At 42.4% G+C, this 24082-nt stretch overlaps 1 protein-coding gene across 3 annotated transcripts in view; it reads right to left on the reverse strand.

Moving 5' to 3' along the window:
• The window catches only part of Mtf1 (metal regulatory transcription factor 1), a 52794-nt gene that overhangs the window by 8880 nt on the left and 19832 nt on the right, over positions 1-24082 (reverse strand). For all 3 annotated transcript variants that reach the window (XM_048350939.1, XM_048350938.1, XM_048350940.1), the window contains exons 3-9: positions 19276-19514; positions 18431-18562; positions 11325-11398; positions 10600-10736; positions 5513-5590; positions 3066-3168; positions 1399-1994 (exon numbers count right to left, since the gene is read on the reverse strand). In XM_048350939.1, coding sequence (XP_048206896.1) covers positions 1399-1994; positions 3066-3168; positions 5513-5590; positions 10600-10736; positions 11325-11398; positions 18431-18562; positions 19276-19514 — 1359 coding nt within the window. The remainder of the gene's footprint in view (positions 1-1398; positions 1995-3065; positions 3169-5512; positions 5591-10599; positions 10737-11324; positions 11399-18430; positions 18563-19275; positions 19515-24082) is intronic.

Here is a 24082-nt window from a genome sequence, read left to right on the forward strand (position 1 = left end):
TAATGTACCAATTCTGGTTTGTCCGATGTAGGCTTTTAATAATCTGGGAGGGCTAGGAGTGCAACTCAGTGGTGGAGCACGTGTTAGGCGCTGGGCTCTATCCTCAGCATCAAGTAAAAAGCCTAAAAACTACAAAATTTATGTTGACCCACAAATTTAAAATATATACATAGTAATGACTGGTATATGTTAGATCCTCAATTTAAAAAATTGCCTGGTGAGTACGGCAGCATGTGCCTATAAGTCCAGCCCCTCAGAAGGCTAAGGTAAGATCATTTGAATCCAGAAGTTGAGACCAGCCTCCACAACACAACTGGAGACTCTGTCTTAGAGAGAGAGAGAGAGAGAGAGAGAGAGAAACACAGACAGACACACACACAGACACACAGATACATAGAGACAGATGGACAATCACAGTGCTTAGCTAGGCATGGAGGTACATACCTATACTTCCATCACATAAGAGGCAAATTTAAGGCCAGCTTGGGCCACACAGTAAATCTCAGAAAAAAAAAGTTGCACTTTTTCCTACTTTTACACATTACCCTCTTTAACTGAATGTAAGCCTTGATGAAAACAAAACAAAACATGCTTTTCACTTTTTTTTGCCAATCCTAGGCCTTGGACTCAGGGCCTGAGCACTGTCCCTGGCTACTTTTTTTTTTTTTTGCTCAGGCTAGCACTACCACTTGAGCCACAGTGCCACTTCTGGCCTTTTCTATGTATGTGATGCTGAGGAATCGAACCCAGGGCTTCATGTATACGAGGCGAGCACTCTACCACTAGACCATATTCCCAGCCCATGTTTTTCACTTTTATCTTTCAACTACCCAGTGTAGAATCTGGTGAAGGGCAAGGCATTGCCAGAGTCATCTTTAAAAAGTAAAGGCGTAGGGGAGTAGGGGCGTGGCTCAGTGTATTAAATCCCCAGTACATGGAGGTTTAAAAAAAGAAGACAACTAAGAAGATTGTGGGTGGGCTCCAGGAGCAGAGTATTTCTCTGACTTGCTCACTGCTGTCTGGTTCTGTCTCAGTGGGTCACATGAGTCCCTCACGGAGGCTGACTTTGGGAATGAATGCTTTTCTGAAATATTCCTGGATGGACCTCTGGAGCTTGGCTGCAACCCTGTACTAGATGATGTGATCACACCATAGATAAGAATATGCTTTCAAGTGCCTACTGCTAGACAAAAACATAAAGGTTGTTTTTCTGTCTCCTCATCAGAGGACTACAGTTTTCCTTGATTTTTTATCGCTTAATTATAGCAAAAAAATGACTCCAAGGGAGAATTACATGTTTCCAGGTAAATAAGCTAGCCTCTCTCCTGTTTCTGATAAAGGGCATGTCAACGTGTAAGCACCCCTTACCCCGCTGGGTATGCATATAGTAATACTTACAATTTGTTCTTGGTTTTGTGGTGAACTGGTTGCACCATTTAATATCCATTGTAAATTCTGCTCTCTCATGACCAGGCTGGGCTGCAGAATGGCCGTGCTGGAATTCGGGGCGATGGTTATAGTGGTATTATTAGTTAAGACAGAGTTGGCACCCAGGGGCAGAGTCTGGACCATGGCTGGCAGGGGCTCAGTAGTACTTTGTGGGTGGGCTGGTGCTGCCACAGCCGATGCCACTGCTGCTGCCGGTGCAGAAGCCCCAGCAACAACAGAAAGTCCTGGTACAATGGGCTGGGGTACCTGGGGGTGCGGAAGAAACTCCTGATGATTAGCAGCAAACTGTGTGCTGTGGGAAACAGGCACTTCTGGAGGTTGTAAGAGAGCAGGGGGGTTGCCAAATGCAGCTTTCTGGGAACCAGGTTCTAGGGAGGGAGCAGGCGGAGGAGCAGATGGAGCTGAGGCTGGTAGATGAGGCTGAGGTGGTGTGGAGATGCCAGGCTGCAGTACAAGCGGGAGAGATAAAGATGCTGAATTTCCTGTGGGTGGCGGAACATCATTGACTGACTCTGCATCACCATTAAAACTTTCAATCAAGGCAGCTGGCGAGAAAAAGAAATAGAAACATATATACATATCCCAAGCCTCATAAGACCCACAAAAACAGTTATTATGGACTGAACAAAGACAGCTGAAATCCATAAGAGTTATTTTCTACTCTGCTACCAGGCTGGCTTTCTGCTTTCATTTAGTGACACCACTGGTCCAAGTAGCAGGCTTCGGGATCAATAGCGTTCCTGTGTATCATAGCTTGCCAAACCAAGCCATAAAAACAAGTGTGTCCTACAGCCTTTCTAGAAAAGAGATGAGGCATCCTTTCTTTGGCATGACTTTGACTACTATAAAACCTTACTGACAGATTCCCACTCAAATGTAGGAGAGGGCTGGGAAAATGGCCTAGTGGCAAGAGTGCTTGCCTTGTATACATGAAGCCCTGGGTTCGATTCCCCAGCACCACATATATAGAAAAGGCCAGAAGTGGCGCTGTGGCTCAAGTGGCAGAGTGCTAGCCTTGAGCAAAAAAAAAGCCAGGGACAGTGCTCAGGCCCTGAGTCCAAGGCCCAGAACTGGCAAAAACAAACAAACAAACAAATCAAATGCAGGAGAGATAAACATTCAAAGTCTGGTTTCTGTGTGGCATCTACTTCTGAACAGTGTATCTCATCAGAATAAAATGCTCACAGTTCCTCTCATATTTTGAAAGTCAATGAGATTCTGGAAAAACAGACTCTCTGCTTCAGGAGCTTAGGAACTGAACTGAAAGGTTCATACTTTTCTTCTTTTTTTGCCAGTCCTGGGCCTTGGACTCAGGGCCTGAGCACTGTCCTTGGCTTCTTTTTGCTCAAGGCTAGCACTCTGCCACTTGAGCCACAGCGCCACTTCTGGCCGTTTTCTATATATGTGGTGCTGGGGAATCGAACCCAGGGCTTTATGTATGCAAGGCAAGCACTCTTGCCACTAGGCCATATCCCCAGCCCAGGTTCACACTTTTCTGATCTTTCATGGAAGCCCGTCTTCCTTTAAGTTAATTGAGATATCTCACTGTGTCTGTCATTCAGTGCATTAGTAAGTGTAAACTCCCTGTCCCAGGGCTAGAAGAGAGTATAACAAACCTGTCTGCAGAGGATCTTCCTGAATTGCTGTATCATCTGAATTCTGAAACATTGATTCAAAGATGATTGCTGGTGAAATTGTGCTGAGGTCCTGGTCCTGGGTCTGATGGAACAAGATAAAAGATGTGAGACCACTATTCTGAGAAAGTTCTTCATCACTGGAGAACTAGAATGGTCTTCTGAATATACTTTCTGTTCCCGCCTTCTTGTATCTCAAAGTAACATCTATTTCCCCCAAATCTTAGGTATACTAAAAATCTGGCTTCTGAGGAGTTGCCTGGCTCAGGAGTTGACTTGCAGGTTGAGCAAGTAAAATTTTGTAATAAATTTTATAAATAAATTTTTACAAGTAAAATTTTGTAAATAAAATTTTATGGGAACAGAGGCACAGTTATATATTATTTATATTATGATGAACTATGATGATTTATCAACTGTGCAGTTATGACATATGCCCCTTTCTGTATGCACACTGTATTGTAATAAAAATGGCTTGTGTGGTTTTTTTTGTTTGTTTTTTTTTTGCCAGTCCTGGGCCTTGGACTCAGGGCCTGAGCACTGTCCCTGGCTTCCTTTTTTTTTGCTCAAGGCTAGCACTCTGTCACTTGAGTGCTACAGCGCCACTTCTGGCCATTTTCTGTATATGTGGTGCTGGGGAATCGAACCCAGGGCCTCATGTATACGAGGCAAGCTCTCTCGCCACTAGGCCATATCCCCAGCCCCTGTGTGTGTGTTTTTAAGGTAGGCTTTTTTTTTTTCTTTTTTTTTTCTTTCTTTCTTTTTTTTTTTTTTGGCCAGTCCTGGGGCATGGACTCAGGGCCTGAGCACTGTCCCTGGCTTCCTTTTGCTCAAGGCTAGCACTCTGCCACTTGAGCCACAGTGCCACTTCTGGCTGTTTTTTTTCTGTACATGTGGTGCTCGGGAATCGAACCCAGGGCCTCATGTATATGAGGCAAGCACTCTTGCCACTAGGCCATATCCCCAGCCCCCTTTTTTTTTCTTTTTCTTCTTTTTTTTTTCCTGGGACTTGGACTCAGGGCCTGAACACTGTCCCTGGCTTCTTTTTGCTCAAGGCTAGCACTCTACCACTTGAGCCACAGTGCTACTTCCAGCTTTTTCTGTATATGTGGCACTGAGGAATCAAACCCAGGGCGCCACTTCTGGCTTTTTCCATATATGGTGCCAAGGAACGTTGAACCCAGGGCTTCATGTATGTGAGGCAAGCATTCCATATTCCCAGCCCCTCAATTTTGTTTCTGATATAGAGTCTCACTAATTTTGGCTTCAAACTCTTGATCCTCCTGCCTTTACCTCTTGGGTAACTGAGTTATAGGTGTGTTTCAATTTTTGAGACAAGGTCACACTGTGGTAGCCCAGTCTGGCCTAGAACTTGTAGTCTTCTTGCCTCAGCCTCCTGATTGTTTCAGTCACAGGTGTACGGCACCACACCTGGATGAAAAGTTTTTTTAATAAAAGAGAAAAAAAATAGAAAAACACTAAGCCACTGCCAGGCTTCAGGACAAAATTGCCAGGGGCAGAATGAGTGGGAATGGCTCTAGAGACAGAACAGGCTGAGCCTCTGAGCCTCCGGGTCCTGGAGCAAAGAGCAAAGAGCAGGAAGAACATGGGGAGCTGTCTGGGCCCAGGATGATCTCGGAGCTCAGTAACCAAAAGACAGGGCAGCCACTCCCTAACAACCCCACCTGTCCTTTCACAAAAGGCCGGAACTAACCAAAGTTCATTCTAGGACACACATATACATTTGGAGACTCAGATACCCAGAAAACAATTATCTCATACAAATTTACCAATTGACTTAAATATGTGCCAATTTTTTAAAAAACGTGGAACACAAGTAAGAGGATCAAAACCAGGGCTAGGGCTGGGAATATGGCCTAGTGGTAAGAGTGCTTGCCTTGTATACATGAAGCCCTGGGTTTGATTTCCCAGCACCACATATATAGAAAACGGCCAGAAGTGACACTATGGTTCAAGTGACAGAGTGCTAGCCTTGAGCAAAAAAAAAAAAAAGAAGCCAAGGACAGTGCTCAGGCCCTGAGGCCCTGAGTCCCAGGACTGGCAAACAAAAACAAAAAAACAAAACACAGGGTTAGCATGGGTTTGAGACCAAATACAAAAATGGGGATAGAAGGGACACAAGTGGTAATGTGTCAGCCTTGAGTGAAAAAGAAGGAACAGAGATCAGGCCCTGAGTTCAAGTCCCAGCTCTGGCATAAAATAAATAAATAGAAATCCATTAGGCAACAGTGAATAACCTCTCCTAAAAGAACTCTTACTAGGAAAAGAAAAAAAAATCCAAAATGATCAGTGGCTGAATACAGAGTGGTAAATCAGACACATCAGGCAGGCCATCCTCAATTTTCCCACCAAAGGGAATGCTGAATCTTAAATCTATTTTCTAGCATCCTCACTTCAGGCATACTTACTATACTGGAATTTTCTTGTAATTCAGAATCTGTGGACAGAAGACCCAACTCATTCAAATAAAGTGAGTGATTTGTATCCTGAGAAAAAGAAAAAAAAATCTTAAGTAACAAAACCAATGCTTTTATAGAATCATATTATATAATAAAATACTTGATAACAATGTCTTTAAGGTTGAAATGTCAGGATGTGTGTGTGTGACTTGGAGGGGTGTGAATCATCCAAAGCAAGGGCTAATTAGATTATTTATAAAATTTTCTATGTTCTAGCTATGTTAAACCTGTAATCCTAGCTACTTAGAGTCAGAGATTGGAGGAATATGGTTTGAGGGCAGACCAGCGAAAAAGTTCATGAAAGTGTGGGAAAGTGCTCCAAACAGAGAGGACAGCAAGTACAAAGACCTGGAGGTAAAAGGGGCTTTCGTGGCCCAAGGAACTACAAAGAGGACATTATGGCTGAAGCAAGAGAGAGAAGTAGATAGGATTATGTAAGTGACCATGAAAAAAGAGGCTTTGGGGCCATTGAAAAGATTGTGACTTTTTACTATAAATGACACAAGAAGCTCCTGAAGAGGTATGAGCAGAGAAAAGACATTATCTGTATCATGGTTTAGAAAGATCATTCTGGTTAGCACAGGTAAAACCATGTGGGAAAGCCTAAGGTGATAAGTGGGAGGGGCCAAGAGGAAAAGGTGCCAATCAACCCACTTAGCAGGGTATTTCCATAATCCAGGCAAACAAACAGATAAGTAGATTCAAGTTATCTGAAAAGTCAGATTTTAGGTATTTGCTTATTAAGGTATACTGAGACTTTGCTGGTGGATGTATGAGAATGAATAAAGAGTCAGAAACAACGATAAGATTTTTGGCCTCTGTCACTAGAAAAATTGAGTTGTCTTTTACTAGGATGGAAAGATTGTAGGAGGAACAGGTTTGGGCACATTAGGTTTGAGAAGAGTAGGTATTATCTGGGTAGAGATGTTGAACAGGTGGTTGGATATGCAAGTCTAGTTAAGGGAGAGACTCGGGCTGCAAATATTGATGTAGAACTCAAAGTCATTGCAGAAGGCCTGTGGAGTGTGAGTCTGGGAGGCGTGTCCCTCTAATGGACAGTGAGTAGAGATCCAGAGAAGATGGTGTGAGAACTGGGGATGATGCTCCCCAGTGTGCAGAAGTTATTGTCAGTGCCATTCTCCATGCAGTTTCAAAAATGAGAAAATTGATTATGACCTAGTAAGTGAAGCTTAGCAGAGAAGATTCACAAATTTAACATCTCTCTCTGTTGGTTTTTTTTTTTTTTTTTTTTTGTCAAGATGATGAAACAGAGGCACCAAACAGTCATTTGCCTAGTGTCGTGAGGCTAGTGATGGAAGCTGGATCTGAACTCAGGCAGCTGGGTTCCTTGGCTGTCCTCTTCACTGCTATTGTTGTTCTGTCTCTCACAAGGCAGCAGTAAAGAATAGGCTATGGAATCACATTGCCTCCCATAAGCTCCAGATACTTATGCAAGTTATTTAATTTTCCCTGGCATCAAGTTTCCTAATTAATAATATGGAGAAACAGTAGTGGTAGTAATCATTTCACAGCTTTCTGGTGACAGGGTCCCTATAACAGCATTCACCACAGAAACTAGCACCCACTTAACATTCAATAAAACAATGATCATTATTAATAAAACTCAGGGGTGGAAGCAGAGTGCTTTTAAAGGAATCCTTTACTGTTTAAAAATTGAAAACTACAGAATGAGAGTATTTGTCTTTCCCCAAATCAAAGACCTATTATGTACTTTCAGAATGTCATTATTCCAAAAGGGGTCTGTGAATATGCAAGTCTGGAGTTCAAGGAGAGACTAGGCTGGAGCTATAACATTGGGTTCAAAGGCAATGCAGATGGCCAAGAGACCTGAGACTAAAAGAGAGTGAGCAAGTGGCCGTTAGCAGGGAGAAAGGAGGAAAAGCTGTTAAGAACCCTGCTTAGCTGGCTATCCTAATAATCCAGGCAAAAAATTGAGAGTAATGGAACACAGCAGTTAGAAGTGCTCAGAGGCTAGGTACATTCTCAAGATAGAGCCGACAGACTTTGCTCTACCAGCTTCAGTTACTTTTTTTGTGGTATAGGGGACTGAACAAAAAGCATGCTAGGCAAGTGCTCTACCACTTGCAAAAAAGACCCATTTTGTTTTCTGGATAGGCCTTATTAAAGTTACCCAGACTAGCCTGTAACTCAGGATCTTGCCTCTGTCCCTAAGTAGCTAGGATTTCAGGCCTATTTCTTCTTTTGCCAGTCCTGGGGCTTGAACTTAGGTCCTGGGCGCTGTCCTTGAGCCTCTGTTCTCATGGCTAGCGCTCTACAACTTAAGTCACTTACAGCTTTTTATGAGTAGTTATTAGAGATAAGAGTCTCACGGACTTTCCTGCCAGGACTGGCTTCAAACCATGATCTTCAGATCTCAGCCTCCTGAGTAGCTAGGAGTACTGATGTGAGCCACTGGTGCCCAGTTATTTCTTTTTTTCTTGTGAGGTGGTTCTGGGGCTTGAACTCAGGGTTCACATTTGCTAGACAGCCATTCTACCACTTGAGCTAAATCTATACCCCTTTTTGATTTATTTCTTGTTTAATGCTTAGGCCAGCCTGGATCCTAAGTCTCCTCTCCATGCTTCCTGCATAGTTGGAATGATAGCTGAAAGCCACCATGCCACGCTTTTTATTGGTTGAGATGGAATCTCTTGAACTTTTTCTCAGGCTAGCCTAGATTATGATCCTTCAATCTCTACCTCCTTATTAATTAGGATTAGAGGAGAGCTACCACACCTAGAAGCTTCCATGTCTCCATCCAAGTGGTAGAGAACTGGCTTATAACATGAACAACGCCTTGGGTTCAATTTCTAGTACCACACTCACAAACACAAAAACAAAGAGTAGTTTCTTTATATACATAATTGTAAGATAATGAAAGTACCCTGGATGGACATAGTAGCTTACTTAGGTTTACAATCCTACCTATACAGGAGGCAGAGCAGGATTGTGGTTCTAGGCCATCCCATTCAGCCAACAAAATCTGGGCATAGTACCTCATGTCTGTCATCTTAACCACACAGAAAGCACAGGTAGGGGACTTGTCACCTGGCCTAGGCATAAATGTGAGACGCTATTCAAAATATAACACAAAAAGGTATATGTGGCTCAAAAGGTAGAATGCTTGTCTAGCAAGTGCAATGTCCTGAGTTCAAACTCCAATACCAAATAAATATAAATTTTAAAAAAGAACATAAATGGTAAATAACTCTTTTTCTTTTTTGGTATTGGGGATCAAACTCAGGACATTGCAATTGCTAGGCAAGCGCTTTGCCACTGAGGTACATCCCATCCCAAAAAGTAAAATAACCCTTGAAAACCACATCCACACAAAAGTAATTAAATAAAAGCTATCACAGTCCCTTGGTATTTAAAGGTAAACAGTTCCAAGGAGACAGACTTTAAGAAAAAGCCCCGGGGCTTGGAACATGGCCTAGTGGCAAGAGTGCTTGCCTCGTATACATGCAGTCCTGGGTTCGATTCCTCAGCACCACATATATAGAAAATGGCTAGAAGTGTCACTGTGGCTCAAGTGGCAGAGTGCTAGCCTTGAGCAAAAAGAAGCCAGGGACAGTGCTCAGGTCCTGAGTGCAAGCTCCAGGACTGGCAAAAAAAAAAAAAAAAAGAAAGAAAAGAAAAGAAAAGAAAATGCCCCACATGTGCAGGATACAGAGTTCAGTGCTGTTCTGTAGATGCTTGATACTTCCCATAATGCTACCTAACCTCCACTAAAAGATTGCTGCCTTACAACAAATCTCCAAGTTTCACTTTAAATTAAGCACATTCACTTTTACCTTGCATTGGGGGCACCACTTCTTTTGGGGAGACAGAGTTTCCCAAGTCTGAGGCAGGGAAACAGCTGACCAAATGCAACCTAAACACAACTGATGCTAATGCTGGACTGACTGAGAACTGCTCTGCTTCAACTGAGCTACATAATGTACGGTTGGTCATTTAAAAAGCTTTGTTTTTGAAATTTATCTACTTTATTGTCAGGCTTGAACTCAAGGCCTGAGCGCTGTCCCTGAACTCTTTTGTTCAAGGCTAGTGCTCTACCACTTAGAGCCACAGCACCACTTCTGGTTTTCTAGTGGTTAACTGGCGATAAGAGTGGACTTTCCTGTCCTGGCTAGCTTTGAACTACAATCCTCACACCTCTGAGTAGCTAGGATTATAGGCATGAGCCTCTAGCACCCAGCTTGTTTTTGAAATTTCTTTTGATTTTAAAAAGTGTATCATCATGATCATCATCATGACCATGATCATCATCATCATCATCATCATCATCATGATGTTTGGTCAAACTTGTGTATGATAAACCTGCAAATAAGGTAATATTACTGTTTGCCCTTTCCAGGCTTAAAACATAGGCCACTTCTTACAATACCATGTACAAACAATAATAGCAAATTTATCCATCCCAGGTTCTTTCTAGAACAGAGCTGCAGGGGAGCAGAAAATATGGAGGAACAAACTGCCCAAAACGGCATAGGGGCTTGTTTGTGGTTCAGTGGCAATTACTTTATGGACAGGAATGGGAAAATGGGAGCCATTTTGAGACCCCAGAGTTCAAGAGCATCTTCTTCTACTACATCTGAAGAAAGTGAGGGAGAGCTAAGGCAGAACCTACAGTACAGGGAATATGGTAACATTCTTGGCTTCCACTACCTTATTACAATGACAGATTTTGATCCAGATTTCTTCCCTCTTGCTGACAGAGATTTTTTTTTTCCCAGTCCTGGGACTTGAACTCAGGGCCTGGACATTGTCTCCGAGCTTCTTTTGCTCAAGGCTAGCATTCTACCACTTGAGCCACAGCGCCACTTCTGGCTTTTTCAGTTTATGTGGCACTGAGGACTCAAGCCCAGGGCTTCATGCATGCTAGGCAAGCACTCTACCACTAAGCCACATCCCTAGCCCCAGAGAAGATATTTTAACTTTTTTTTTTGTAAGATACAAACAATTGCTGTTTCTGTGGTACCCAGATCAAAACAAGAGACAAGAGCTTTGCACACCTCTGATCCATTGTGTTGTGGAAGTGCATTGTAAGAATGTCCTTTGTTATCATGACCTTTCATGTGACTCTTGAGACTGTATTGAGTGCTGAATGTTCTCTCACAGCCGTTACTAGGACAGAAGAAGGGTCTTTCACCTGCAAGAATGACAAGGCATGAAGTCATTTCAGTGGATTAAGAAATCTACAGAGGGAAGTAAATATAGTCATGAGGACTGGAGAAAGTTATTAAATGTTAGATAGAAGGGCGCTGGTGCCTCACACCTGTAATCCTAGCTACTCATGAGACTAAGATCTGAGGAACACAGTTCAAAGCCACTCAAGGCAGGAAAGTCCATGAGACTCTTATCTCCAAATAACCGTCAGAAAACTGGAAGTGGAGCCATGGCTCAACGTGGTAGAGTGCTAGCCTTGAGTGAAAAAGCTCAGGGTCAGTGCCCAGACCCTCAGATCAAGCCCTAGGACAGACCAAAAACAACAACAACAACAAAATGTTGGATAAACTACAAGAAGTTTGATAAACTACACATTAATTATCACAGTTACAAAACTTGATACAGAGTAAAACACTCATTCCTTAAGATTTGTTTCCTGAGTCCCATCTTTGGATCCTTTCACCTCAGAAATTTAGATGAAGGCTAAACTGATAGGTGAAGGCTCACTCTCCCCCTAGTGTTACAGGCCTCAAGGAAAACAAGCCAATCGTAGGCCCGATGAGAGACTCACCAGTGTGTGTTCGGACATGAGTTTTAAGGTGGTGGCTTGCTGCAAATGCTTTTCCACAGCCATCGTGATCACATCTAAAGAGTGTATACAAAGAGAAACAGGAGTCATTAGCCAAGAGATCTTCAACCTGAACATGCAAGCTAAAGCATATGTTCCAAATACTAAGATCAGACCAACAACACTGGTGTCAGAGAAGGAGAAAATGAGAGGTCCTTGATAAAGTAAGGTGGCTTATCTGGGCTCAGAAGCTAAGGTAAGTATTTCTTATCCTATAGGTAAAGCACATGTTGAGACCCCTAAAACTAAAATCCTTTTTATCTTCACTTAAACAGAAGTCTATTGACAGTGAGAAGCCACCTGCAAAATCTCCTGAGGGCTGGTAATGTGGCTTAGTGGTAGAGTGCTTGCCTAGCATGCATGAAGCCCTGGGTTCGATTCCTCAGTACCATATACACAGAAAAAGCCAGAAGTCGCACTGTGGCTCAAGTGGTAGAGTGCCTAGCCTTGAGCAAAAAGAAGCCAGGGACAGTGCCCAGGCCCCGATTTCAAGGCCCAGGACTGGCAAGAAGAAAGAAAAATCTCCTGAGAGTGACATAGAGCATTTAAATAGGTAGAACTGGGTGTGGAGGCACACACCTGAGGCAGGAGGAGTACAAGGATGAGGCCAGCCTGGGATACATAGTGACTTCTAGGACAGCTAAAAATGAAAAACAAGCCAAGGAAAACAAAACAACGGCTATACAGTGGGCATGACGTACAACATGAAAACATATTGTACCTAATGTGTGGCCATGTAACATCGTAGCCAATGACTGGCCACATCTTCAGTGTCAGGACCCCTTCTTTCTCTCTCTCTCTTTCTTTTCCATCTGTCTGCCTCTGTCTTTTGTTTGTTTATTTTTTTGTGATAGAGAGGGGTTACAGTTATGAATTCATTTCTTTTTGAGCAGTGTCTCCTTTTCCCTCTTTCTCTTCTAGTTCTTTCCCTCCTTACTCCTTACTCCCCTCCCCCACAATAGTTCATTTTCAACACCATCTCTAGTATCACTGTTTCTATGGCTCACCCTTTGTCCAACCCTTTGTGTTCCCTCTTACCCCTCCGAAAACAGACACTTATATATGAGACAAAAAGTACAGAAGTCAAAAAACAGAGACAAAAGGGGGGGGGGAACCCAAAAACAAACACACAAAAAGTAAAATAACAAAAAAAAACTTGTTTCCATTTCTTGGAGTTCATTTCAACAAACAACATTTTATATGATCATAGGCACATAGCTGTAGAGGCCATTATGATCCTCTCCTGAGAATATCCTCCTTTGGTCTCACTATGCGAATGTTTAGAGTCGTGTTTAATTTATCATGTCCAAGTATAATTTTTTTTGTCTTTCACCATCCATTGTGTTTACTTGTAGATTTAAAGCACATTCTAATTACTAGGAATGAGGGCAACCATGCAACCTATGTGTCTGGTTCTGGCTTACTTCGCTTAATATAATTTTTTCTAAGTCTTTCCATTTCCTTACAAATAGGAGAATATCATCCTTTCTGATGAAAACATAGAATTCCATTGTGTAGGGCTAGGAATATAGCCTAGTGGCAAGAGTGCTTGCCTCCCATACATGAAGCCCTGGGTTCAATTCCCCAGCACCACATATATATAGAAAATGGCCAGAAGTGGCGCTGTGGCTCAAGAGGAGAGGTGCTAGCCTTGAGCAAAAAGAAGCTAGGGACAGTGCTCAGGCACTGAGTCCAAGCCCCAGGACTGACAAAAAAAAAAAGAATTCCATTGTGTATATATACCACATTTTCTTGATCCATTAAGTGGTATCTGGGTTGATTCCATATTTTGGCTATGGTAAACAATGCTGCAATGAGCATGGTTGTGCTGGTAGATTTAGTGTGGCCTGGTTTTTGGTCAATTGGATAAATGCCCAGGAGTGGAACTGCTAGGTCATAGGGAAGCTCTATGTTTAGTTTTGAGGAATGTCTATACTGCTTCTCAGAATGGTTGAATAAGTCTACATTTCCACCAACAGTGTAGTAGTGTTCCCTTTTGGCCACATCCCTGCCAGCATATGTTGTTAGTTTTCATGATAATGGCCATGCTAGTTGGGGTGAGGTGGAATCTCAATGTTGTTTTGATTTGTATTTCTTTTCTTTCTTTTTTTTTTTTTTTTTTGCCAGTCCTGGGGCCTGAATTCAGGGCCTGAGCACTGTCCCTGGCTTCTTTTTGCTCAAGGCTAGCACACTGCCACTTGAGCCACAGCGCCACTTCTGGCTGTTTCCTATATATGTGGTGCTGGGGAATTGAACCCAGGGCTTCATGTATGGGAGGCGAGCACTTTACCACTAGGCCATATTTCCAGCCCTTGATTTGCATTTCTTTTATGACCAAAAATGTTGAACATTTCTTCATGTGTCTATTGGTCAATCTTACTTCTTCTAAGAAGTCTCTCTTTAAGTCTTTAGCCAACTTATTAGGTTGTTGTTTCTTTGAGGATTTCTGAAAATGGCAATAATGCCCAAAGCTATGTACAAATTCAATGCAATACCCATCCATCAAAATTCCAACGACATTCTTCAATGATATAGAGGAACCAATCCAAAAATTCATATGGAATAACAGAAGACCCCAACTAGCAAAAATAATCCTTATCAGGAAGAACAGTGCTGAAGGAATACCAATACCAAACTTCAAACTATTACAAAGCCATAGTAATAAAAACAGCTTGGTACTGGCACAAGAATAGGCCTTAGCACCTATGGAATAGAAGACCCAGAAATGAATCCACAGACCTAAATGATTCCACAGCCACCTAATAATTGTTAAGGGAGCCAAAAACACAGGAGGAAAGGAAGACAACTTCTTCAGCAAGTAGTGCTAGCAGAATTGGCTATACATGTGCAAAAAACTGAAGCCAGATCTTTATATATTACCCTGCACCTGCATGAATTCCAAATGGAACAAAGACCTCAATGTAAGGTCAGATACCATGATAATATTACAGGAAGCAATAGGGGAAAACACTCGGGCTCCTAGGCATGGGTCAAAACTTTCTAAGTTAAGATCTGGAATCACAACAAATCATAGAAAGACTGGATAAATGGGACTGCATCAAACTGAAGAGTTTCTGTATGGCATAGGACATAATTAGCAAGATAAATAGAAAACCCACAGCTTGGGAGAAGAGCTTTACTAGCTATGCATCCAACAGGGGCCTCCTATCTAAAATATATTAGAGCTCAAAAATTAAACCCCCGCCAAAGCAAATTCTCTCTGTCTTTTTGAGAGTAGTAAAGTTTGAACTCATGCTTGCTAGACAGGTACACATTTGAACCACATCCTCAGCTCTGTTTGCTTTTTTAGTTATTTTTCAGATAGGCTCTCCAGCTTTTTGCTCTGGCTGACCTTGAATGGCAAATAACATCTCCCACATGGCTAGGGTTACAGACTTGGACCACTACACTTGGGGGTAGCTTGTTGAAATGGGATCTTGCCTGTACTGACTGTCAACCACCATCTTTCTAACCTAAGCTTCCTGTAGCTAGGATTACAGGCATTTACCCCCATACTGGGTCCTCTCCTTTACTTTTTTTTTTTTTTGGCTAGTCCTGGGGCTTGGACTCAGGGCCTGAGCACTCCCTGGCTTCTTTTTGCTCAAGGCTAGCACTCTGCCACTTGAGCCACAGCGCCACTTCTGGCCATTTTCTGTATATGTGGTGCTGGGGAATTGAACCCAGAGCCTCATGTATACGAGGCAAGCACTCTTGCCACTAGGCCATATCCCCAGCCCTCCTTTACTTTCTTGATAACCAAGGCTAGAAGTAATCTTTCCCTCTTCAGAACTACAAACGCACTTATCTACATGCTTCTTTCAAGCAGCTCTTATTTCTCATTTCTATCCATGCACCTGTCCCATCTGGTCTGCTGGACTGTGACGTCACTGAAGACAGAATCCATGTAGCCCTTCACATTTGAGTTCTCTACATAAGCATTCAATAATTATATACATGAACAAATGCATTTTTTATAAATCAAAGTATTTCTTTAAAGAGAAAACCCTGAAACATTCTAATTTTTAATGATCTATAATAATTACTATATCTAAAGTCTTATCTAATATTCAAGAAAAATAGCAGTTTTAGTCAGTTTAAATTTTTATTTAAAAAAATAAGTGCATATGCCTAGGTAGAAATGAGAGTCCAAGCTAGGTGCTCATGACTCATATCTGTAATCCTACTCAGAAGGCTGAGATCTAGAGAGAGGATTGTGGTTTTAGGCAAGCTCAGGTAAAAAATGTCTCTAGGCTTTATATCCAGCAAAAAGATAGGATGGCCAGGTGCCAATGGCTCATGCCTGTAATCCTAGCTACTCAGTAGGATGAGACCTGAAGATTGTGGTTTGAAGCCAGCCTGGGCAGGAAAGTCCATGAGACTCCTATCTACAATTAACTACCAAAAAAAAAAAAAAAAAAGCCAGAAGTAGAGTTGTAGTTCAAGTGGTAGAGTGCCAGCCTTCAGCAAAAACAGTTCAGAGACAGCACCCAGACACAGAATTCAGGCCTTGGGACTAGCACATAAGCAAACATATAAATGCTCAGCGAGAGACATGATTTAAATGATTGAGAGCCAGCCTAGCAAATGCAAAATCAGAATCTTCTCAGCAGTTCACGGGGGAAAATCGGCTAAGTCTCACAGCAGCAGCCAAATAACAAACTAAAACTAACCAATCTTGTCTTTAAAAGGATCATGACTCAGGCTGGGAATGTGGCTTAGTGGTAGAGTGCTTGCCTAGCATGCACAAAGCCCTGGGTTCGATTCCTCAGTACCACATATATAGAAAAAGCCAGAAGTGGGCGATGTGGCTCAATTGGTACAGTGCTAGCCATGAGCAAAAAGAAGCCAGGGACAGTGCTCAGGCCTTGAGTTCAAGCCCCAAGACAAAAAAAAAAAAATCATGACTCAAAAATACATCTGCAATTTAAAAAACTCAATTCCATTTAACTTGTGTCTTAAGACCCACCTGTCTCTGAAGACTTTTTTATATGTGTGCTGGTCCCTGGGCTTGAACTTGGAGGCCTGGGCACTCTCCCTTAGCTCTTTCACTCTACCACTTGAGCCATAGCTCCACTTCTGGCTTTTTGGTGGTTAACTGGAGAAAGGAGTCTCATACTTTCCTACTCGAGCTGGCTTCTAATAACAGCAATCCTCAGATCTCAGCCTCCTGAATCCCTAGGATTACAAATAAGAACCACTGATGCTTGGCTCCCTGAAGACTTTTGTATTGTTTCTAAGGTGGTTTGAGAATGAACAGCTAGCATTTTTTAAAATTATCATACATTTGTTATACAAGGGAGGGGGGGGTTCAAAGTGACATTTCTGACAGGAAATGTGTGTGTGTGTGTGTGTGTGTGTGTGTGCGCGCGCACGCTGGTACTGGGGCTTGAACTTGGAGGCCTGGGCACTCTCCCCTAGCTTTTTCACTCTACCACTTGAACCATAGCTCCACTTTTGGCTTTTTGCTAGTTAGTCAAGATCAGAGTCTCATGGGCTTTTTCTACCTGGGCTAGCTTCAAATGATCTCAACCTCCTGAGTAGCTAGGATTATATATATGAGCCATCAGCACCCATCCCAACAGAGAGTGTTTGTTTTTTGTTTTCTTTTTTTCCCCAGTGTTGGGGCTTGGGGCTCATGGCCTAAGCACTGTCCCTGGCTTCTTTTTGCTCAAGGTTGGCACTCTACCACTTGAGCCACAGTGCCCCTTCTGCTTCTCCTATATATGTGGTGCTGAGGAATCGAACCCAGGGCTTCATGTCTACGAAGCAAGCACTCTTATCACTAGGCCATATTCCCAGCCCCACAGAGAGTGTTTTAATGCCACAACTACAAGAGTGATACCTTCTGGTTGGGGATATGGCCTAGTGGCAAGAGTGCTTGCTTTGAATACATGAAGCCCTGGGCTTAATTCCTCAGCACCACGTATATAGAAAATGGCCAGAAGTGGCACTGTGGCTCAAGTGGCAGAGTACTAGCCTTGAGCAAAAAAGAAGAGCCAAGGACAGTACTCAGGCCCTGAGTTCAAGGCCCATGACTGGCAAAAAGAAAAAAAAGTGATACCTCCTGTCAAAATGGAAAGGTATCTTTTATAAACAATCTTCTGCAATACATCCCCATAGGAGTCTTACAAAGTGATCATCTCATTAAAATGCTACGTAATTGGGCTGGGATGTAGCTTAGTGGCAAAGTGCTTGCCTGGCAAGTACAACACCCTAGGTTCAATCCTCAGTACCAAAAAATGAAAAGAAAGTTAAAAATGGCCATATAATCATCCTAAAGCTGTTTCTGGACAGAGAAGGCCCAGGACTACTGCATGCCATATGGGAAGAAGATAGTAGGTAACACAAATCCTCCCTTTCAAGCTTAGGCTTTGGTGGTTTTGTTGTGTTTTATGCACATGGTCTCACTATGTAGCACAGGTTGGTTTCAAATTCAGAATTCTATGGCAAACCCAAGCTTATCCATTTATCTATTAAATATGTAAGTGTGTATGTATGTAAGTTGACATGTATATACAACAGTGGAGGATTCTATGTTTGTGTATACATAGTGAGATATTACAAATCAACAGCTGTAGAAGTAGCAAAAGACAATCCTGTAGTTCCACTATCCTAAGTGATTCTCCCTGTCTCTTCCCCTCCAATTTCCTCCTCCCTCCCACTTCATCTTATTGCCGCTCAGTACTTAAGCCACTGTAGGCATCTCACAGTTTCAGACACTATCTACTAACTTGTGATTCTAAAGAGAATGTGCTTCTTCATATTTCCCCGACACTACCCCACATGGGAGTTTCAATAAATACTTTCTGAAAATATAGAGGAAGGATGAAGTGGGAAGGTCCCATACATAGAGTGGGTGCTCCTAGAACCATCCACAATCCTCAAACCCTCTAATGTGTAACCATTGGCTCCTGCTATCCTGGGGCAAGCCAACACTGCCAGAGAATGAACAAGTACAGAGAGCATTCCTTTTCTACTTGCAAACTTCTCAGAGTATACCAAGACACCCTGCCGATACCTGTTCAGTGTCAGAAAACAGGAAGACCTACCGAAATGGCTTTTCTCCTGTGTGGGTTCGAACGTGCTTCCTCAGATCACTGAGTGTGGTGAAGTATTTGCTGCAGCCTTGAGATTCACAGTTAAACGTTTTCCCTGTGTGAAGCCTTTGATGTGCTTTCAACCTGTAAAACATCCCAGAGAAATGCCCTATGGTATAATGTACCACAGAACCTCCTGTGCCAGCCTAATGTACTATAGGATCAAGTACTTATGAATCCCAGGGTATATTAGTATCCACCCAAAGAGACGTTGGGAGAAATAAATAGCACAATAGTACAAAATCACTGCCTGAGTCTCAAATCTCTGCCCTACATCCTATGGAATTAAGCCTGCTACAAAAGTGCTTCTACTTACCCAACTGTTGTTCTGAGGGCCTGCACTTAGACTTGTGCCCAGTATTCTATGTGCTTTCAAAGTAGTAGCTACTTTTACTACTGTTTTTTTTCTAGCTAATATTGAAGACAAGTATAAGTCTCCTGCTATAAACATGGGAAGGAGAAATAGCCATCCATTCACAACTTCCCATTTTTCAGGACAGAAATAAGTTATCTTCAGGGTAAGGAGGAAAGAAAATTACAGAAGCTTTAGAATGAAGATCCTATATCAAAGGGACCAGTTACTCTACTAGCTAAATTCCAAGACCAGAATGTCACTCCATGAGCTGTAAAATCTAAACAGAGATATACTATCACTACTCCACCTAAAGTATTTCTAGTACTGGATGTCCAGTAGAGAAGCACAGCTGTGAATTATCTCTCCTGCTAGAGAAAACAGCTGGTGGCCACAGGTCAAGGGCAGGGTCAGAGGCTGGTGGAGCCACGGAGGAAAGGCTGACCTGTACAGTGTGTTGAATGCCTTTTCGCAGCCCTGCACATCACACTCAAATGGCTTCTCCTTCGTGTGCACTCGCACGTGGATCCTGAGGCTGTAGGAGGTGAGGAAGGCCTTGCCACAGCCCTCCTGATTACAGACAAAGGTGTACTCTCCTCGGTGTGTCTTCTGGTGGGTGCGCAGGTTACCTGCTGTGCTGTAGGTACGGGGGCAGCCCTCAAAGGTGCACTGGTACCGCTTCACCTGGCAGATAGAAGATACCTCATCAATGGGGCAAAATGACTGCCCAGAACTTACCTCCTTCTGAGCTCAGTTGCCAGGAAATGTTGAGAATACAAACTGGTTTCCATCATAAACACAGAAAACTACCTCCAAGGGCAACATGGGAAACCTTCTTGTTGTTCAAAGCACACATGGACAATGCATAATGAATATATGAAGTGAGTGTGACAGTGATTTTATACACTGGTGTGCTTCGCATCTATCCTTTAAAGGTAAATATATAATAACATGCAATTATGTGTTTTCATATGAAATCTTAGCATTGTTTTAAGGTTTGATTGAACATTTTTCCCTCTAGCACTCCAATTTGATTAGAATTGACCAATGCTAAAATTATTTTATTGATCAATGTAATACTGGGTCTAAAGCAGCCTGAAATTGGTATAACTAATCAACAGACAGTATTCAGGATTTCTCTAAATAGTTTGCCACTGCTAATTTTCAAATCCTCAAATGAAAGAAAATGTGCCATGAATTTTTTGGAATATCTGAAGGTGTGTAGCATCAGCTGATGCTCTTCAGTATTGAGGCTTGAACTCAGGGCCTCCTGCTCTCACTCAGCTATTGCTCTACGATTGAGCCACTCCTCCAGCTTTTTGCTTTTTTTGCTGGTTCATTAAAGATAGCATCTTTGAAATTCAATCCTCTGGGCCTCAGCCTCCTGTGTAGTTAAGATTATAATTGTGAGCCACAGGTGCCTGGCTTACTACCAAACTTCTTGGAAGGAAATGGCAGGTCAACATGCATGCCTCCATCTCCCTCAATGTCCATGTGCTCCTTGGCAAGCTGGCTCCACCATGGGAAACTATTCATTTGAATGGCCTGGTACTCAGCCTCTTTCACCCATCCATAACTTCCTTGATTATCTGCAAATATATCCACTGGCATACCAGTACCTTCTCCTGGAAACTCATCCTTCCCAAAACAGCAGTGCCACAAGCACTGTCTCTCCTGAGAGACTGCTCTCTTCTCTCTTAATCTCTAAATGGAGTTGTCTAAAATTTGCCTCTTGAACAAGCCATTTGACTTTTCTGAGCTCCAAGTTCTTTATTTCTCAAATGCAAATATCAATACCTTCCCTGCCTGTCTCACAGTGGTTATGAGACAAAATGAGATAAAATACTTTTAAAAGTACTGTAAATTACTTGACCAAATGTGTGTGTGTGTGTGTGTGTGTGTGTGTGTGCGCGCGCGCGCATATATGGTCTATCTATATCTATATAGATATATATGCGTGTGTGTATTAGTATTATTGCCTAGCTTTAACCAACATCTTTATATGCCAAATACTGGGTTTTTAAAAACTAATTTTTTTATTTTTTTTGCCAGTCCTAGGGCTTGGACTCAGGGCCTGAGCACTGTTCCTGGCTTCTTTTTGCTCAAGGCTAGCACTCTGCCACTTGAGCCACAGCGCCACTTCTGGCCGTTTTCGGTATATGTGGTACTGAGGAATCGAACCCAGGGCTTCCTGTATGCGAGGCGAGCTCTCTACCGCTAGGCCACCTTCCCAGCCCTAAAAACTAATTTTAAGAAAGAGTCTTCCCACTGGGCTCTGGTGGCTCACACTAACAATCCTAGCTACTCAGGAGGCTGAGATCTGAGAATCACTATTCAAAGCTAGCCTGGGAGGGAAGTCTGTGAGACTCTCATCTCCAATAACTACCAGAAAACCAGAAGTGGAGCTGTAACTCAAAATAGTAGAGCACTAGCCTTGAGCAAAAGAGCTGGGGTGAGGGGGTGTCTCCCTATGTAGCCCAGGGACTCTCTATCCCCTTGTCTCAGTCTTCTTCCTAATTGTTGAGATTAAAGGTCTGTGCCATCACTCTCCATTGGTATGCAAAGTTTTTAGTCCTAATCTTTCTCCAAGGCAGCAGTCCATATCTCCAGCTTTATATACTATAGTACACTAACACTATTCACTTAACAGTTACTGAACTACTATACCCCAGGCAACAAATTCAATACCATGGAGAAAAGACAAAAATCTCTGAACCTGCAAACATACACCTATACAAAGTGCTTGGGGAATATAAAAGAAACTTTAATGACATGACTGTAAAAGGGGGATGAAGGAAGGGGAGGTGAATATTCTAAATGTAATATATATGTGAATGAAAATGGCATAATAAAATTCACCAACAACTATTTAAAAGGAGGGGAAAGAGAGTAGAGTGGTTAAGAGTTATCTAGATGGGCATCAAAGTGGAGGTTTTTGTATAATTAGATTCAAGCTCATAATTTTTTCCATGACCTTCTAACCCCTCCTAGAATGTGAGTCAAAGAAAACCCCAAGATGGTTCTGACTAAAATTTTTTTTTTTTTTTTTTACGTTTTTGTTTTCAGGTGGGCTAACAAGGTATCCCTCAGGTAAACCAGCTGAGAAAGCACTGAAAGAGGGAATATGCATAAGGACAACTGAGCATGTAGGTATAGCTATCCACAAATACTGGCAACATGTGAGAGATTGGATGGAGTAAGAAAAACAAAAAGATGGACATGGTGGCAAATGCCTGCAATCCTAGCACTTGGGAAACAGAGAGGAGGATGGAGAGTTTGAGGCTAGCTTGAGTGAGGTCCTGTATTCTGGTAGTTGTGGAGTATGGACTGGAAAGGTAAGAGGGCAGAAAATAATTTAGAGAAAAGAAGCAATACCACAAGAAGAATATGAAGAGTCTGAAAAATGGAGGTGATGGTGAATATCATGACATGAATGCCATGGAGATTAAAGAGAATGAAGTGACTGGCTGCCACAGGGACAAATGGGTGCTGGGGACTGGGAGGAGCAATGTGGAGAAGTTAAGATCAACTCCCAAGATTATGGCCTGCATGATGAGGTAGATCATGGGGCTACCACTATGGGCAGGATGGGCACAGGTGGAAATGTCTAATATACAGATAAACATACAGGCTGCAAAAGAAGACTCTATGGCAGGAGCCTTTGGTACACAGGCAACAGCTGACTTTACCAGCAACACAATACTGATACTAAGTATCAGGTTCAGGTGTAAGCTCCAGCTCTGCCACTTACTAGGTAACCTTACAAAAAGGAAATTCACTGAGCCTCAATTTCCTTATCAATAGGGAATAAAAATCTATCTTCTTTTGGTTGTTATTCCTAAGAATAATTTGTGTAAAGCATTTAATATAGTAATTGATATACATAGCAAACAAGTATACCCAATATCCAATAAAGTAATAGCTCTCATAAGAGGATAAAAGATAGCCTCCAAAGCCGCTAAGATTCAACCTACTAGTGAAAGAAGAGAAACCCTTGGTGAGTAAGTGGGAGTAGGAAGCATAGCCGCAAAGAATGCCAGAGAGGCCAAAAGAAAACGAGTGTCAATGAAAAGGAAATGATCACAATGTCAAGTGTCAGAGAAAATAAGGAAGCCAAGGACTGGGGAAGCAAGTAGATCACACCTAGGAATTCACTAGTGACTCAGCAAGACTCATGCGCTAACGTCTGGGGCAGGGGCAGGATGCAGGTGAATAAAAAGGGAAGTAGAAAGAGTGGAGATGGTGAGCAAATGCACAAGGGGACTTGTGGTAGCTCTTTTATCATTTTGTTTTGTTTTGTTTTGATCTTGGCTGTACTGAGTTATAAACTCAGGACCTTGCATGTGATAGACAGGTAGGCACTGTAGCAAGTGAGTTAGGCCTCCAGCCCCTTTTGCTTAAGTTCCCCCCCTTTCCCCCCAGTTAAGGCAGTTTCTGCCTGGGGCCAACCTCAGACTGAAATCCTGTCTCCACCTCCAAACTAGCTTAGGGTTACAGGCTTACATCTTGTTGGTGCTAGTTCTTGAGCAGATTTTAAGGGAGAAATGTCCTGGAAGATCTAGGGAGGAACAGAAAAAAAGAGAAAAGACAATATTATGTATGTAAAGACTATAGCTCAGTAGTAGAATAACTGCTTAGTGTACACGAGCCCTAGATTTGGTTTCCAGCACACAAATCCACCTGGGTAGAGGGAAAAGCATAAGGTAGATAGCTTAGAGACACTCAGTTTCAGAAAAGAATGGGTGTGGTCAAGGGGGAGACAGTTTTCATTCGTCTGTCCCAGCTACTCAATCCTGCTACTGAATAATAAAGTAACTGGAGACATACATGAAACAGCAAGGCTTTGTTTAAAAAAACTTATGGACACTGACATCTGAAGTTCATATAATATGCAGTCTTTTGGAAAATGTTTTTAGCCATCTTCTTTCAATTAAAAAAAAAAAAAGCATTAAAAATGCCAGGCACCAGTGGCTCATGCCTGTAATCCTACTCAGCAAGCCAAGATCTGAGGATCACAGGTTGAAGTCAGCCCAGGCAGAAAAGTCTATGAGACTCTTCAATAAATTACTCTGTAAAGTGGAACTGTTGCTCAAGTGGTGGAATGCTAATCTTGAGGACAGAGAGGCTCAGGGATAGCACTCAGGTCATGAGTTCAAGCCCCAGGACTGGCAAAAAAAAAAAAATCATTAAGAATGTCTAAAACTAGAGCTAAAGATGTGGCTTGATGGCAGTACACTTACCTAGCATGCTCA

This window comes from Perognathus longimembris, chromosome 7, assembly GCF_023159225.1.
Source record: "Perognathus longimembris pacificus isolate PPM17 chromosome 7, ASM2315922v1, whole genome shotgun sequence".
Lineage (NCBI taxonomy): Eukaryota > Metazoa > Chordata > Mammalia > Rodentia > Heteromyidae > Perognathus > Perognathus longimembris.